At 42.7% G+C, this 18287-nt stretch overlaps 1 protein-coding gene across 1 annotated transcript in view; it reads left to right on the forward strand.

Annotated features, from left to right (window-relative positions):
* The window catches only part of SKP2 (S-phase kinase associated protein 2), a 33730-nt gene extending 15966 nt beyond the window's left edge, over nucleotides 1-17764 (forward strand). The window contains exons 5-10 of the mRNA XM_047729406.1: nucleotides 128-262; nucleotides 1932-2030; nucleotides 3174-3304; nucleotides 10429-10480; nucleotides 10670-10777; nucleotides 15902-17764. Coding sequence (XP_047585362.1) covers nucleotides 128-262; nucleotides 1932-2030; nucleotides 3174-3304; nucleotides 10429-10480; nucleotides 10670-10777; nucleotides 15902-16115 — 739 coding nt within the window. The 3' untranslated portion in view covers nucleotides 16116-17764. The remainder of the gene's footprint in view (nucleotides 1-127; nucleotides 263-1931; nucleotides 2031-3173; nucleotides 3305-10428; nucleotides 10481-10669; nucleotides 10778-15901) is intronic.
* The last annotated feature ends 523 nt before the right edge of the window (nucleotides 17765-18287 follow it).

Here is an 18287-nt window from a genome sequence, read left to right on the forward strand (position 1 = left end):
ATGTGTATTTTGGGATCATGTTTGTGATTGGCGGCTCATCTGGGGAGGAGATGGGGTTGGATCTGATTTGGAGGTATGTGTGTAAGCCCCCTTAACAGAGCCTCTCTTTTCCTTCCTCTGTGCCCAGCCCTTTCCGTGTGCAGCACATGGATCTGTCCAACTCTGTAATTGACGTGTCTACCCTCCATGGCATTCTGTCCCAGTGCTCCAAGTTGCAGAACCTAAGCCTGGAAGGCCTGCAGCTGTCAGATCCCATCGTCAAGTGAGTGGCCATCAGGAACACGTGACAAAGGCAGTTGTTTTGATGGGTGTTAACTTCCTTTTCTGAATATAATCTGGGTGCCCTTCTGTCCATGTCCAGATGGACTCAGAAAAGAGCCATGGGGTGCCCTGGCTTCTGCAGGACTCATCCAGGCCACCCAAGTTCACATGCTAACTCTGTGCCGGGCCTTATGCCAGGTTCCCGACATACATGGATGATGAGTAAAGGCAAGGTCCCTGCCTCATCCGTGGGAGAGACGGATAGTTACAGTGCAGTGTGTTTGTTACATGCGTCGGTGGATACGAGGCATCACCCCGGAGAGACCTAGTTAAAATGAGGGAGGGCAGCCGACTTAGAGGGAGTGACTCCTAAGCTGAGGATGGAAGGCATTCAGGTTAGAGATCGCCGGGTGATGAGGTAAAGGAGCCCACGAAGTAAAGCTGCCTGTGCGGTTCTAACTGGTGTGGCAGGCGGGAACTTGCGGAGCACGGGGTGCCGTGAGGAGACCCGGGAAGGGGGGAAGCAGCTCAGAACGGGCCCCTGCCATGCTGTAGGAAGTCTGGACTCCGGGGCAAAGGAGAGCGTGCCAAAGAGAGTGGTCCTGAGAATGGAGGGAACGTGCAGAGTGGAAGTTTAGATAAAGAATCTGCTGGGCACCTGGGAGGGCTAACCAGCTGTGGAAAAAACTAGACTAGCGAGATGCTATTGTGTTCATTCAGGTGAGAAATGATGAAACCTGATGTAAAAAAAATAGCAGTAGTAGTGTTAGAATAAGTTTCTTGAACACTATGTACCAGATATTCGGTTCTTCAAAGGTCACCCCTGACGTAAGTTCTGATTGTTCCCCTTTTTACAAATACAGAAACTGAGGCACGGAGAGGCTGAGTAACTTGTCTGAGCTCACATAGTTTATAGGTGGCAGAACCACGATTTGAATTTGGCTGTAGAGTATGATTCCAGAACTCTCGCTCTTAATCATGGAGTTCCACTAACACAGGCTTTTAGGAGTGTAGAGAAGGCAAATCTGAGAGATGTTTACTTGGAAGAACGTGGAGACTCAACACGTAGTAGTGTGGCTACAAGCTAATGCTAATTATGGGTAAAATAGAGATGATATTTATTCAAGCACTCTTTTTTCAATTTAAAACCTACATTGCTTGATGTTTTGGGTTTTTTTTGGGAAGACTTTATTTATTTGACAGAGATCACAAGTAGGCAGAGAGGCAGGCAGAGAGAGAGAGAGGAGGAAGCAGGCTCCCTGCTGAGCCGAGAGCCTGATGTGGGGCTTGGCTCGATCCTAGGACCCTGGGATCATGACCTGAGCCAAAGGCAGAGGCTTAACCCAGTGAGCCACTGAGGCGCCCCTGTTTGGTGTTTCTTGTGTGGTTCCTTTGTGCCAGGCATTGTGCTGAGTCCCTTATCACATTCTATAACTTAATCTTGACACTACTAAGAAGGTACTGATTCTGCCATTCCACAGATGAGTAAACTGAGGCAAAGCATCCTGCTTGCTGTCCTACAGAGTGAGACGTGAACTGAAACTCACTTCTGGTTGTAAGGCCTGTGTGCTTAGCTGCTGACTTCTCTAGCCTGCTTTCCTCAGAATGCTTATTAATTGAGTAGCAGTGTCTTACTGGTATTCCTCTGACATTTGCCTTTTCTTCCCCAGTAATCTTGCACAAAACTCGAATTTAGTGCGACTGAATCTTTCTGGGTGTTCTGGATTCTCCGAATCTGCCCTGAAGACCTTGCTGAGCAGCTGTTCCAGGTAGGAAAGATTGGAGACTTGGTTATACAACTGTTTTTGCAAATATACGACTATCCCTCCCCTGAGCGAGACATTGGATCTATTTCTTGAGCTATTCCGAACTCTGAGCTCTTGGTGATACGTAATATCATTTACCCTCTAAACTTCCTGTTCAACCTGAGGAGCCAAATCAGTCAGGTTGGCAGAGGCTACTTGTGTAGTAATCCCCCCCCTTTTTCTTCACTTGAAAATAAGAAAAATTTGGTAACGTGTTTATCGAAATCAATTTCTTTATACCTGACTGTACAGTCAGGCTTTTTCCCTATAGTATCTGTAGACCTAACTTAGCGGATATCATAGATTTGGGTGACTCCATTAAAAACATCTTTATATTGTGTAATAATGTCAGTATATAAAGAAAGGTACAGTGACAGCCATTTCTAAGTGAGAGGAGGACGTGGCTCACAGAATACTTTGTGTGTGTGTGCTTTTTAATAGCCCTTGATCTTTCCTCTCTGGCATTGTATGTATGTCTCTTTAATGACCTGCTGAAAGTAGATTGCCTTAGGATAAGAGTGTTACCATGAGAGAGAAATGTATAACCCTCCATTCGTTCTGCAATGTCAGGAATGGGGTGTGTGGCTTAATCAGTGGATATTGTCTTTGAATTCATTGGCTCAGTCAGCACAAGCCAGATAAGATGAAGTGGGCTTTTGCAATGTCGCTGTCTCTTTATTGGGAATCCCTGGTATAACCCATCAACTTTTTAAAGCCTCTGGAGTGGTTGGTTCAGCCTCTGCTGTTTGCTGACAGCCTGGGTGGTTGAGAAAGAAAACGAGGCTGGAGCTGCTCCACTTGGTCCTGTAACCTGTGGGAGCCCTCAGGAGGAGCGGAGAGTGTTCCCTCCATTTCCAGAAGGGGGCAGCACTTACTAAGGTTTGGGCTTAGTTCCGCTGGGGCACACCAGGGCAGGGGAGCATTTCAGGAGGGGAGAAGGCAGTCTCAGGTGAGCAGAGACAGCTGTCTAGAGAAGCAGAGGTTCTCTGCGTGAAATGGTTAGGAATCTGTGGCTTCGTGTTTTCTCTGCAGCTCTGAGTCAAGTGCTTTCCTAGAGCTCATTCCTGGGTCCCGGTTTCATGGTTTCCGTATTTCTCTTCTGTGCAGATTGGATGAGCTGAACCTATCCTGGTGTTACGACTTCACCGAGAAGCATGTGCAGGTGGCTGTCGCGCATGTGTCCGAGACCATCACCCAGCTCAATCTCAGCGGCTATCGGAAGAATCTGCAGAGATCAGGTAAGCCCCTCCGGGCCCTGGACCCTGCCGGGCAACGAGGGCAGCAGTAGGTGTGGTTTCTTGGAGAGCGCCTCTAAGTACTGCCCTGCGTCGTTTGTCTCCTTGAATCCAGGGCTCCTGTTCTTAGTGGTGTTTTTCAGGTGTGGTGGCGGCTGATCTGAAGGGGTGGGTAAAGGCAAACAGCTGGTGGGGTGGCATCGAGATCAGAATCCCGAATCTCCAAGTGGAAACCTTTCTACTTGAAACCAATTTATGCCTAAGCAGCACTTCTTTTAATCTGCTAAATGAGTGGGTAAGACTGCAGCAGGAAATGAATGCCATGTTTGATCAGTATTCGGTGGTTCTCAACCAGCGCCAGTTTGCCTGCAAGGGGACATTTAGGGAGGTCTGGAGACGGTTGTTAGGGCCACGGCCGCGGGGGTGTTCCTGGAAGCTGGTGGGCAGAAGCCAGGAATGCTGGTAAGCAGAGTGCCCAGGACAGCAGAATAACACAAAAGATAATCTGATCCAAAATGTCAGTAGAGTAGTGCCAAGATTGAAGCCCTATTATAAACTCTGTGAGTTCATGTTTAAAACTCCTTTTAATTCAATCTAAGACGATGATGAGGTGGTTTAGTTGAACACGGACATTTGAAGTGAGAGGTAATGTGTGATCGTTAGCCGTCTTTATAAGCCTACATATTCAGTTATGCTTTAATTGTCTAATATTGGCAGAATCCTGATCAGCAGAGATACGTGTTTGCAAATGGCATAGATTTTTTTTTAATTAACATATAATGTGTTATTTGCTTCAGGGTTACAAGTCTGTGATGCATCAGTCTTACACACTTCACAGCACACACCGTAGCACATACCCTCCCCAACATCCATCACCCCGCCACCCCAGCCCTCCCACCCACCTCCCCTCCAGCAACTCTCAGTTTGTTTCCTGAGATTAAGAGTCTCTTATGGTTTGACTCCCTCTCTGGTTTCGCCTTGTTTCATTTTTCCTCCCTTCCTGTATGATCCTCTGTCTTGTTTCTCAAATTCCTCATATCAGGGAGATCATATGATTAATTGTCTTTCTCTGGTTGACTTATTTCACTTAGCATAATGCCCTCTAGTTCCATCTATGTCATTGCAAATGGTAAGATTTCTTTTCTTTTGATGGCTGCATAGTATTCCATTGTGTATATATACATCACATCTTCTTTATCCATTCATTTGTTGATGGACATCTAGGTTCTTTCCACAGTTTGGCTGTTGTGGACATTGCTGCTATAAACATTTGGGTGCACGTGCCCCTTCGGATCACTACATTTGTATCTTTGGGGTAAATACCCAGTAGTGCAATTGCTGGGTCGTAGCATAGCTCTATTTTCAACTTTTTGAGGAACCTCTATGCTGTTTTCCAGAGTGGCTGCACCAGCTTGCATTCCCACCAACAGTGTAGGGGGTTCCCCTTTCTCTGCATCCTCGCCAACATCTGTCATGTCCTGACTTGTTAATTTTAGCCATTCTGACTAGTGTGTGGTGGCATCTCACTGTGGTTTGGATCTGTATTTCCCTGATGGCCAATGGCACAGCTTGTTTGAATGGCTTCCCCTCGCGATCCCAGGCTGTGGGCCATGCAGAGCCTCGCCGAGCTAGCAGCACACCTCAGCCGTGTCTTCAGGACTTGGTGTTGGCTCATGAAAGTGCTTTGTTTTTATGGTTTTTGTGATACTCTAAAAGATTTGAATCAAACAGTTGCAGAGTGTGTCTTCCTAGAATGTAAGCAGTATTTGTAAACTGCTTCATCAGGACAAGATGCCCATCTGCCAAGTTCAGTGTATCAAGGTATCGCGAAGAGGACCTGGGTTCTTGGGGGTAGCTGGGGGCTTGAGGCCTTTGCTGGGCTCCAGTCCGGATGCCTGCAACTGCAGACAGGGGAACATTTTCTTAGACAGCTGTGAGAGCAGCAGTGTGTCTGTCTTCCTGCTCTCCCCTACACATAGCATTTGTGTTCTACATTTTTTTCCCTCTTAAACATTATTTGGAATCTGATGACAGTCCTATATAGTCTTTCTCAAAAAAATCTAAAATATGGGAAAAATCATCAATAATTTCAGTAACCTCTTGCTGGTCTTTTTCCTGCATAGAAATGTTTATTAAAGTGGGACATAGTGCATGAAATACTTTGCAGTATGCTTCCCCCCCCCAGATAATCCCATTTTAGTAGCTGCACCCCATCATTTTCGGTGGCTGTGTGGTAGTCCGTCAAGTAGATATGGAATAATTTGTATCAATTGAATAATAATTTCTTCACTTGATCTCCTTATAATGGGCTTTTAGAGTCTTTCCAGTTTTTTCCTTTTTTAACAACCTTGTCACGGACAGAGATAAATCTTGGAGTGCATTTCTAAGGGTGGATTCTTCTAAGTGAGTTAAGGATTAGAATCTTTTCTTAAGCTTTGGGTCATTCTTGCCAAATGACCTTCCAAGGATGTTAAGCTCCCACCAGCGAGCAGCCTCTTCACATTGAATCCCACCACCAGGTCTTTCCTGTTCATCCCTGTGCCTAGAAAAGGCAGTGCCTCATTGACCTTTCCCTCCTGTATCTGAATTTCCCGTTTCTTTTTTTTTTTTTTTTTAAAGATTTTATTTATTTATTTGACAGAGAGAGATCACAAGTAGACTGAGAGGCAGGCAGAGAGAGAGAGAGAGGGAAGCAGGCTCCCTGCTGAGCAGAGAGCCCGATGCGGGCCTCGATCCCAGGACCCTGAGATCATGACCTGAGCCGAAGGCAGCGGCTTAACCCACTGAGCCACCCCGGCGCCCTGAATTTCCCGTTTCTTTAATTGAATAAAAGAAGGTTCTTGGTGCAAGGTTGAGAAACTCTGCCGTAGGCAAGCTGCTGTTAATCTATCCACGTTGGGCCTAAAACTCTTCTCTTTGTTCCTCCAGAAAAGGAGAGAGAGCCTGTTTACCAAGCTCTGGCCAGAATAATAGGTAATAAAATCCTACTTGCTGGACACATTCAGGGCAAGGACAAAGATCTGGAGTTGAAGTGTGTGTGTTCTTAGTTACACAGTGGGAATTGGAGATTTTTTTAACAGTGGCACCCACTACTTCACCATTTAGAAGATGGTATGAATGTCCTTTTAGCTCCTACACTGGCGCCAGTCCACCCAGGTTCCAATTCCTGCTCTGCTGTTTACTGGGTAGTCTGAAGCAAGTTGCTGAACTTCCCTGTTCCTCAATTTCCTCACCCGTAAAACGGAGATAGTAGTGGAAGCCATCTCTTAGGATCACAGTAAGGAGTAAATGGGTGAATCCCATGGAGCGCGTTAACCCCAGTAAGTGGCAGTGATCGTTGCTGTTATTTTTGCCACCCCCGTGGGGCAGTAGGGAAGCACTGCCTGGGGTCCTGGAGGACCAGCTCTTGGTCTTGGATTTGACCTTGACTTCTCTACATGAAATCATCTCTCTCCTTGAAATGACAGGTTAGATTTGGGGGTTTATAAGATGCCTTCTTGCAGGTGGATCTCCAGCTCATGGCGAAATGAAGGGGACAGCGTGTAGAGGGAATCTTGGCAGTGACTACTGTTTACGAGCCCTTTCCGCTAAGGGATGCCAGGGCTTAAGTGAGGGCTGGAGAGTACCAGTTCTACCCAACCACCCCCCTCCAAGGTTTTGTTCTTTCCTAGGTGGCATCAAATGAGATTGGGTCTAATTGGGGATTTGGGGGATGGCTAGTGGGCTGGCTGGGTGATGGATCTCTCAAAATTGTACTGTGCCCTTCTTCATTTTTTTAGTCACTCATTAGACAAATGTTTATTGAGCACTGCTGATGCACAGAGCCCTGCTCCTGACTTGGGAACTGTGACCTTGAACAAAACCGAGGAAGTCACCCCTGTGTAGCGTACATACTGTCAGGGAAGCCGGGCAGCCCACAAACAACAAAATGTGGTGAAAGGAGGGGAGGAGAGTGTTGGCCAGAGGGGGCTGTTTTCAGATGGAATGGCCAAAGAGGGGGCCTCTGCCCAGAAGTGACACCTGAGCAGAGGCCTGATTGGGTGAAGGTGGAACTGTATAGATAAGTGAGGAAAGAACATTCTGGAACAGCAAATGCAAAGCCTCAATATGGAAACCAGTGTTAGAGGGAGCAAGGAGCACAATGATAGGAGGTAAGATAGCCCAGGGTTCTCTAAGCCAAGGCAGAAGCTTTGTTCAGATTTTCTCTGAGTGAGATGGGAAGCCCCCGTAGCATTTTAAGGAGGAAACGATAAGGTCTGACTCCACTTTAAATGTCGTCTTCTAGTGCTGTGTTGAGAAAAGGCTGTAAAAAACGGTGGGGGTGGGGGGGCGGTGGTGATGTAGGACGTGGTAAGAAATGATCAGACATTAAAAAGCCAACAGACTGGATGTGGGATGTGAGAGAACAGTTGAGCGTGCCTCCTGGGGTTTCGGCCCAAGCAGCTGGATAGGTGACGTTAGCACTTTCCCAGAGACAGGGAAGACTTTAGGGAAGGACCAGATTTAGAGGAGAAATAACTATTGGCTTTTAGGCCTGAATTTGAATTGCCTGTCCCACATCGCAGTGGATGTATCAAGACAGTTTAAAAGATTTTATTTATTAATTTGTGAGAGAGAGAGAGAGAGAGAGGATGAGAGAGAGAGAGCATGAGAAGAGGGAGGGTCTGCGGGAGAAGCAGAATCCCCCCTGAGCAGGGAGCCCGATGCCAGACTGGATCTGGACTCCAGGATCATGACCTGAGCCGAAGGCAGTCACTTAACCAACTGAGCCACCCAGGCGCCCTATCGAGATAGTTTAAAATGCAAGTCTAAGATTCAGGGGAGGGAATGGGGCTGAAGACAGAACCGTGGGAAGAAAAAGCCCCAACCGTGAATGAAGCTTACTTACTTTAAAAATAAATAACATATATTGATTGATTTTCTTTTTCTTTTTTTTTTTAAGATAAAGTGAGGAGGGGGAGAGGGGCAGAGGAGAAGCAGAGGGAGAATCCTAAGCAGAACCTGATGCTGGGGTGGGGAGGGGTGTGAGGTGTGGGTCTTGATCTCACGATCCTGAGATCCTGACCTGAGCTGAAATCAAGAGTCAGACGCTCAACCAACTGAGCCACCCAGGCACCCCTATTGACTCATTTTCTGAATACAAAATAACACATGTGACTCTTCCAAGTTTTGAAAAGTTACCTGTAATCCCACCATCCTTGGGTGTATTTCCTTCCAGCCTTCCCCTCCTACCCCCAACCCCATGAACTTTTTCTGTCTGTGAATTTGTGTATAAATACGAGTTTGGGGGGATTCCTGGGTGGCTCGGTCAGTTAAGCGTCTGCCTTGGGCTCAGGTCCTTGGGATCGAGCCCTGCTCAGCGGAGAGCACGCTTCTTCCTTTGCCTGCCACTGTCCCGGCTTGTGCTTTCTCTCTCTCTTTCTCTCTCACGAATAAATAAAATCTTTAAAAATAAATATGAGTTTTTGCATGTGTTTTTACTAAATTGAGATTATAATGCATTATACGTATTTTGTTTTCACTATACAATATATCTTGAGTATTTTTTCATGTCATGAAGTGCTATCTAAAAGCTTTTGAGTGACTGCCATTGGCATTGTGTTCCACAAAATGGATAGAGGTTAATGAATTAAAATAATTGGGGAAGGGGCTATTACAACTATTGCTGAAATGAATGTCTTCATGCATACCTCATTGTTTTTCTAAAAGTGGAATTACTGAGCCAAAGAGACAAGTGTATAATGCTCAAAACACACCAAAAACTCAGTTCACTCTAAAGAAAATGAGTTTGCTCCCCTGAAAGGCTGCATAAAATTAAATATCCACTTGTATATGTGAGACCTGCTTTATTATATTTCATGAATTCTGGATATTATGATAGAATTTTTTTTTTTCATTTGATAGCTGAAAAGCAGTATTTTAGGAGCACCTGGGTGGCTCAGTGGGTTAAAGCCTCTGCCTTCGGCTCAGGTCATGATCTCAGGGTCCTGGGATCGAGCCCCGCATCAGGCTCTCTGCTCAGCAGGGAGCCTGCTTCCCCCTCTCTCTCTGTCTGCCTCTCTGCCTACTGTGATCTCTGTCTGTCAAATAAATAAATAAAAACTTAAAAAAAAAAAAGGAATATTTTAATTTTATTTTTTACTTTCTTGCACCATTTTTCTCTCTGTTTGGCCAAGTATCACTTCCATATTTTTTGCCCATTTTCTATGTTTATCTTTCTTTACTCTTTATATAAGACCATTAACACTCTGTTTAATGTTGGAAACATTCCCAGTTTCCTGATACTTTTTAAATTTTGTGTTTTGTTTTGCTTTAACATGGTAGACTTAAAACTTTTATGTAGTAAATTACCGCTTTCCTTTATGTTTTCCTTTGTGTTTAGAAAATCTAAGATCCAATGAATAATTACCCTATATTTATGCATTTTAGGACCTTTTCATATATGTGGGATTTATTTGGTTATATTATTTGAGTTGGAGAAATAAGTTTTTTTCTGCTTATAGTAGCAGTGTCACTTTTTAAAATAATCCATGATGTCCTCCATTGGTTTAAAGTGCTACTTTTTTTTTTTTTAAGATTTTATTAATTTATTTGACAGAGAGAGATCACAAGCAGGCAGAGAGGCAGGCAGAGGGAGAGAGAGAAGCAGGCTGTCTTCTGAGGAGGGAGCCTGATTCAGGGCTCGATCCCAGGACCCTAGGATCATGACCTGAGCCAAAGGCAGCGGCTTAACCGACTGAGTCACCCAGGCACCCCTTAAGTGCTACTTTTATTATACGTTATTTGTTTAAAGATGATGGTGTTTGGTTTTGCATTTTGCTAGTGTAAGTGGGATTTTTTTTCTTTTTTCCCCACCTAGGTATTGCAGATACATGGCTAAGGTCTGGATTGTTATTAACTTACCATATTACATAGTTCTCTTACTATTTCTAGTTGATTCTCTTGGATTTTCTGGATTCAAAATCTTACATACCAAGATGATGATTTGGTGTTTTCTTTCTCATAGTGTGACTCTAATTGCATTCATCGTTCCGAGCTTCTAGCACCAAGTTAAATGATAGTGTTGATAACAAATATCCTTGTCTTGTTCCTCATTTAATAGTGACCATCGTTTTTTTTTTCCCTAGATGTCTCTACCTTAGTTGGAAGATGCCCCAATCTTGTCCACCTAGACTTAAGGTATTTTTGTTTTCATTTATTTATTTTAAAACAAAAATTGAAAAATCATGACTGCTCATTAAAGGTGGAAAGGATCTTAACTTATTGAATTGAATGAACCAAACAGTTGGTTATTTCTGTTTTCTCCATCTGAACTGATATGTAGTTCAGTTTGAATCAGTTTGAATCTTCTCTTCTGCTCTGTTCCAGCGATAGTGTCATGCTGAAGAATGACTGCTTTCCGGAATTTTACCAGCTCAACTACCTCCAACATCTCTCACTCAGTCGGTGCTATGATATTGTGCCTGAAACTTTACTGTAAGTATTTCATTTTCTAAAAGTAGGAGAAGACAGGGAATAAGAGATGCCACTTGGGGTAGTATTTGTTATTATTAATAGCAGGTGTTTAAAACTTGAACATCTGGAGGGGAGACAGGTGGGAGGGATGGGGTAACTGCGTGACAGGCATTAAGGAGGGCACGTGATGTGATGAGTACTGGGTGTTGTGTGCAGCTGATGAATGACTGAACTCCACATCGGAAACTATTGATGTACTATGTGTTGACTAATGGAATTTAAATTAAAAATAAATAAAACTTGAACATCGATATGGGTGTACCACAAATAGGTTAGGGAATTCCAGCAAAACAGAAAAACCAAGACAAAATTTTTTCCTTAAAAAATCTTGGAAAGTTGACTGGGATAGTTTACTGAACATTTATTATTTAGTTAGAAGCAGGTTTAAATATTAGAATACCATACTCTAGTATCTGGAAGACTTGAAAAAGGAAAAATCCTTCTTACCTCCAGGGAGCTCAGAGTATAACTGGGGAGGCAGACCCAGTGGGGGCTTCCCCCCCCACATTTTTCAAATCAACTCCCGATGACTCTGACAGACTCCCTCTGGGCTGAGAGGAAAGTTCTGTAATCTTCTAGTGATGTCTGTCCTGGCCGGTGGTCAAAGAATGGGAAGAATGGCATCACGTAAACCATAAACGGTAAATGTCATGAGTCCAGTGCTGTCTTGGAAGGGGGGAGACTGAAGCCCAAAAGAGTGAAGTGACTTAACCTGAAACTATAAAGTGAGTTAAAGGCTAAGTGAGGTCTGCGTGCTAGGTTTTTTAGATGGATGAAAATAGTCTGGCTAATCCAGTGGCTCTTATGAGGGTTAATTTTGTTTCTGCTCAGCAACTTCCACAAATCAAGGGAGAGCAAAAGTTGCTAGTCTTTCTTTTAGAAGGTGCTGTTCTCAAGTCATCTTAGAAATAACATTGTCTTTTTATTTTTTTAAAGTTTAAAAAAAAATTTTTTTAAGTTTTTATCCCCAAAGGACTGGAAAATCCTTCCTCATGTAGGATGTAAATGTATAGCAGTTCTATTGAAAACCACAAGAAGTCAGTTCCAGCCGATATACCCTGATTGAGGCCACTGCCACATGTAGCTAGCTCACTGTCCCAGAGAATGTCATTTAGCTTCTGGTTCCTACCAAGAAGCATGGGGAGTTTGAACAAAGAATTTATGTAGTTCACAAATGATTGGTTTGGATCTTCTAAGTTGCAAGAATTAATAAATGATACTTCAGCTGTATAGGGTTAACTAGTAGAATTAGAAAATCCAGTAATTATATTTTTAATTAATCACTTTAATTAATCTTAGGGCTCAGGGGCTCAGCCAGTATCTCGTTTGAAAGAGCACTGCCTAAAAGGGATGGCAGTCTTTACTTCCATGTGTCTCAGACAGTAGGGTGTGAACTCATGTACAAGGAACCCTTGTTGAAATCTTGTGCCCTGTGCTAACCAGAACTCCTAGGAGCCTCTAGTTTCCATCCAGAAAGGTGTCCCTGTCACCCGTCTCTCCTGTCTTGCCCTCTGGGCATCAGCATCATTGCCCGTGCAGCCCCTGGGGATGACAGTGATCAGTCTTTTTTGGTTGCTTTTCTCAAGAGAATCTGTTCCCATGTCTCACTTCTGTTCTTTTTCTCCAGAGAAAGATGCCTAGCAGGTAATCCCCAGATGCTTTTTCTCAAGCAGAGGCTAAGGGAAGGCTGTGAGCTCTCACAGTTTAGTATTTTTATCCAGTAGGATAATAACACCTACAGAGTCCTGCCTGCAGGCAGTGTGAGTTGCTGCTTAAGGGCACAGACCTCAAGTCACAGACCTACGTTTGAACCCTCACTGCCTTGTGACTTGTCCTAACCTTATCTTGAAATAAGAGAAACGGGCATGGGGAGTTCGGTTACAAATCAGATCACCAAAAAAAAAAAATGAGAACAGAGAGAAAAAAGATGCTCTCCTTGTACTTCAAGGTAAAAGAGTGTGTTTCTTCAGGCATTATGTAAATAGTACGCTGGTTAACCTTATGAATCCATTAAATGAGTTTGCCCATGACCTATCCTTAGAAGTTTCTTAAGATAGACTGTTATTTTCTCTAATTTCATTCTGGCAGCTGATGTACTCGAAATTCACAGTAAGAATTCCAGGATCCTCGAGGAATAGTAATTCTGAGAAAGCCATTTATGCTAAAGAATTTTTATTTCTTAGAAGTGGGAAAATAAGGCGCCTGGGTGGCTCAGTGTGTTAAGGCTTCACTCTGCCTTCAGCTCAGGTCATGATCTCAGGGTCCTGGGATCGAGCCCTGCATCGGGCTCTCTGCTCGGCTGGAAGCCTGCTTCCCTTCCCCTCTCTCTGCCTGCCTCTCTGCCTACTTGTGATCTCTGTCAAATAAATAAATAAAATCTTAAAAAAAAAAAAAAAGAAGTGGGAAAATGAAATTTGAGTGACTTTCTTCTGTAATGCTAATGCTTTAGACTACTTGGGAAATGAGGTTTTTCTTCTGCAGGGTATGTCCGCATTGTGTCTAGTCCTTTAGGCCTGAATTGATTTTATTCCAACTATGTCCAGACTTTCTTCTGATCATTCTGTATTTCTCACCCAAGTAAGAAAGCCACACTGGAGCCAGTGAACTGATCTGAGATTGGGAGAGACTAAGTAGAAAGTCAATGTAGGAGAATTTGTAGTTAGGCATTGATTAATTACATATGGTTACATACTAACTAATAGTTACAAATATAGTTACTAAATAATATTGTTACATACTTACTAATAGATTTTATAAGGAAAATAGGAATGTGTAGTTGAGGTAAAGTGTGAACCTGTGAAAGGGTCTGTAAGTATCTTTTGTTTACTCAGATGAAACAAAGATACACAAGACATTATCAAACAATAACACACGAAGGTACACGAGACACAGGGATGCCTGTGGCTCTGTTGGTTGGGCCTCTGCCTTCAGCTCAGGTCATGATCCCAGGGTCCTGGGACTGAGTTGATTCGGTTTCCTTGTTTGTTCAACAGGGATCCTGCTTCTCCCTCTGCCTGCCTCTCCCCCTGCTTGTTCTCTCTCTCTCTAACAAATAAACAAAATCTTAAAAAAAAAAAAAAGACATTATCAATGTTCCTTTATACTTCTTAAAATTGGAAACAATGGCTCTTCATTGCTATTTACTGTCCTCCAGTTGCTTTTTAGTCTAAAGAGTTGCTTATAAATTTGTTGTGTTGTCGATGACACGTGTACTAAGGGGCTTTTGACACTTATTTTGTTTCATCCCCTTAAAATTTTAAAAGACTTTCTGGCTTTTCGATATGGGTCATTCCCCGTCCCATGGTATGCATTTCACTCCTTTCTCACTTAGGATACCTGCATGTCTCTGAGAGTCTGCTGTCCTTTCCTTACGCCCACCAAGGTTCCTTCCCAGTGCTGTTGTGAGAACATTCTTCTTCTGCCATCTGCTGCGCACCCTTTGCTGACTCCCACCTGCGGTGTCTGCTTCTGAGTCTAATTCCGTCCACTGTAGAAGGACTTACAGTTTGGCTAATTCGGATATCCCAGCACCCAGATTCTCATTACAAAGTTCTCAAATACTCGGATTTCACATAAGAGGGATTTAAGATTTAAGGTTGGGGCAGAATTGCTGTCATCTTAAGGGATGTTGCGTATAAACGTCTATGTGCTGTGACCTTTCTTTGCACTCCTGCTGCTGTATTCCAGAGGTTAGTTTACTTTAAGAAGAATGGTACTTCACTATTCCTGATTTTCTTTTTTGGCTGTTTAACCTCCAGATCGTATTGTCCTTTTATGAACACCAAGCATTTTTATTTTACTTAGATAGTACTTACATTTTCTAAGCCTTCATCTTTATTCAGCTAATATGTATTAAACATCTGTGGTGTTTAATACACTTGTTGAGTGTAGAATAAATACATTTAGGGGGTAGTGGGGTGACCGGGAGGGTGGGTTGAACGTGGAAAGTCCTAAGGCCGGCAGAACAGTTTGAGTTCCGTAAACAAGAGGGCAGCATCAAAGGCTTGGGGGATGGAGGGGGTGGAAGGGTGACATCATCTTAGCTAAGCTTTAGGAAGATGCCTTGGACATTGGCATATAGAATAGACTGGAAGGAAGAAAGAGAGGAGGACAGGTGACAATTACTATGAAGAAAGTTTGTGTTTTTTAGTAATTATTGGCAATATGAAAATACAAAGGATGCTGCTGACACTAGGTCATTGATGTGTTCATTGATCTGCAGTGGGATTTTGTTGATATTCCTAACTAAATATTCCCTTTCCTAAGACTTTGTACTCTGTGTCCCAACCTGGAGCAAATACAGATCAGAGAGATGAATTTCTAAGTACAGAGATCTGAGTTAAAGAAGAAAGAATTATTACCTAAAAGTATTTACTTTGGGGAAACAGGCTCCCTTTTTTGTGACCAGAATGTCACTGTTGACAGACTTGTATTTCACTTAATGGGAAAGAGTTGAGAAGAGGATTGGCATATATGCAACCAAAAAAAAAAAAAAAAAAAAAAGTAATATGTAGGGAAGTCAGATGGCTTTCTTTTCCCTCTCATAGAAAAGGTGTGACCAGTTAGTTACTCCTTTTCTCCATCTGCAGCCAACTACATAGCCTTGTTTACAGTACTTTTGCAAAGTCGCTGTTAGGTTTTATCACGGGTTATGGACTTACTAAGAAGTTACCGTAACTTCTGCTGCTCATCTTTTGAGAGGAGGAGACTAGTTCAAATAAAGGTCAGGTCCATGCTTGGAAATCACATATAACCTGAGGTGATTCAGTAAATCCTCTCAATTTAAATCAAGAATAGAGAAGGGAAACAACTATGGTTGGATTTTAAATAAACCTCAGTGGTTAGGTTGTGAGAAAACATGTAATAAAATGCACCTGCGTGGGCCCTAAGGCCATGTTGTCCAGGCTGTGGTCCGCGCTCTCTGGTTTCACTCACCTTTGCTGTTTTCTCGGGTCATGGATGGCACATGGTATTTTCAGTGGGCGCTGTATACTGTGGTACAAATGGTAAAAATTGGGTCATGTGACTTGAGTGGATCAGTCACCATAGATCCTGTGACTCTGAAAGGTCTCTCTTCCTTTCCAGTGAACTTGGAGAAATCCCCACACTAAAAACACTACAAGTGTTTGGAATCGTGCCAGAGGGTACCCTTCAGCTATTAAAAGAAGCCCTTCCTCATCTACAGATTAATAGTTCCCATTTCACCACCATCGCCAGGCCGACCACTGGCAACAAGAAGAACCAGGAGATCTGGGGCATCAGATGCCGGCTGACGCTGCAGAAGCCCAGTTGCCTGTGAAGTATTTATCGCAGGATGGTGTCCCCTCTTTTCTTTGGAACAGGGAAAATGGGCAAGAAGCCCGCCTGCTGGAGCGCTAGGCTCTTTTTATTCTTGGTTTTCCCTTTGCCTGCCTTCCACAAGTATATTAGATAACTGTTTGAGAGTGAAAACGATGAAGTTTTGCTTTTTCTCAATAACCAGAAGAGCTTCGGTCACTGCTTCTGTGCACTTACAAGCCCAAGTTTAAGGCCCTTTTAGGAGAGCCTGTAATTTCAGGATAACGTTAAGCAGCAAAATTTGAGCCACCTCCTTCAAGTGCCCTTCTTGTTCCGTCTGTTTAGAATCAAGCGTCAGAATCACCACCACAAATCATTTTCACGATCTGTGTGGTAACGTTCTTCTATTTAATTTCTCAGTATTGCCTTATGAGACGTAGATTGGTAGAAGTGTTTGTATTGTGAACGGAACAAAAGGAGAATCGTAGGATGGTTGCATTCGTGGCACTCTCTTCTGGAGACTGCAGAACAGACCTTTCAGCTTTGCCTTTAGATTTGAAATTAGGTTCATGGAAACAGAGCCCAGGGCAATTCATCTTGAAACCTAAACGAGAAACAGCTAGCCATCAGAGGCAAAGAATTGGTCCAGCATCTAAAGGCTCAAGAGGCTGTTTTCCGTGCCGGGTTGATCTGGACTGTCCTCTAATGAACATCCGTGAAGTTTCCTTCATGTGTTGTGTTCCCAGAATGCCGAATTGTGGCCTTCTAACTTTATGATCAAATGATGTTAATGTGCGTTCTTTAGCTTTTAGGATGACTCGCTATGTTTTAGAAAGGTGATAGTAGCCAGTCTTTATTCTTGAAACGTTGGCTGAAATGCCAAACTGAAACTGCCTGCCATTTTCTTTTATTGCCAAGGTTCTTCAGGTTATTTTTATATGACTCTGGAATCAAGTATTTTTAATTGCCTTCTTTAAAAAAAAAAAAAGAAAAATTTTATCTCCCACAATAATTGTTGGAAAGTCATTGTTGTCTAAAGTTCCTGGACCTAGAGTTCCCGGAGAACTATGTGTTCGTTCACCCAGAAATACACGCTCGAAGTAGGTGTGGGCTTCATGCGGTTTCAAAGCAGTAAGACAACTTGAAACTACATTAAAGTTAAGATTTGGGTGTGGATCTTTGGATGGCAACAGTGATTTTTTTTTTAATGGTGTCTAGAAGAAAAAAGATTAAATTCTACCAAAAAAAAAAAAACTACTTTCTTTGAATTGATGACCTTCCCATATGTTTGAAATGGAACAAAAGGAGCTAAAACCTGTTACTTCTAGTAACATTAATTGTTTTTAAATCAGACTTTTCAAATGTTGGAAACAACGATATGAAGTGCCCTTATCTGCTCAGACCTAAGGAAGAACATTTTAAAGTGGCCTTGTACGGGAAATGATTATGTTTCAATTTTGTACTCGTTAAAAAGTGCTAAATATGCTACATGAAATTATTGTTTACAGATTAGTGACAAGGGCTGATGATAGGATCCATTTGGACTGTGATTTCCAGATGCCCTCAAACGTACAGTACTTCCAAACTCAAGTCCAGCCATAAGCTATTTTTGTATGTGATTTCTACTTTTATAGACCTGTTTTAAAATAAAACACATTTTTATAAAAATGAGTACTTTTGCTAAGTTGCATTCCTTTGTTCTTTCTCTTTTTTTTTCCTTAAGTGCTCTAGTTAGAAAGCCCTTGGTGTGGTGTGTCCTTGCTATGGTGTGCTCTGGGTCATAGCCCTCAAGTTAAAGACCTACAAAACTAGCCTTAAGTGGACCTCTTTGTTCCATCTACTTCATATTTTTTTGTCACATTAAAATGATAGTGTATAATGCTTTCTGAGAAGGTGTTAAGTAAGGCTTATTCTTAACCTTTAAAGTGCTTCTAAAATAGTAATATTTATAAAACATTTGAAATTCAGGTGACTAATATGATACTCAAGTACTAATAAAAGGCAGCGAGTGGCACTTTTAAAATTTAGACTGGACCAGCTTACACTGTATATTTTACTCTCATTAGGAAACTGACTGGTTCACTCTGTACCTAAGAGGTCTTAGGAATTCAGTTCCCTCTGAACCGTCCATTCAAATGGTAGAATAGTGATTCTTGCTGAACATCACTTTTTTTTTTTTTTTTTTTTTTTTGCT

This window comes from Lutra lutra, chromosome 5 (assembly GCF_902655055.1).
Source record: "Lutra lutra chromosome 5, mLutLut1.2, whole genome shotgun sequence".
NCBI lineage: Eukaryota > Metazoa > Chordata > Mammalia > Carnivora > Mustelidae > Lutra > Lutra lutra.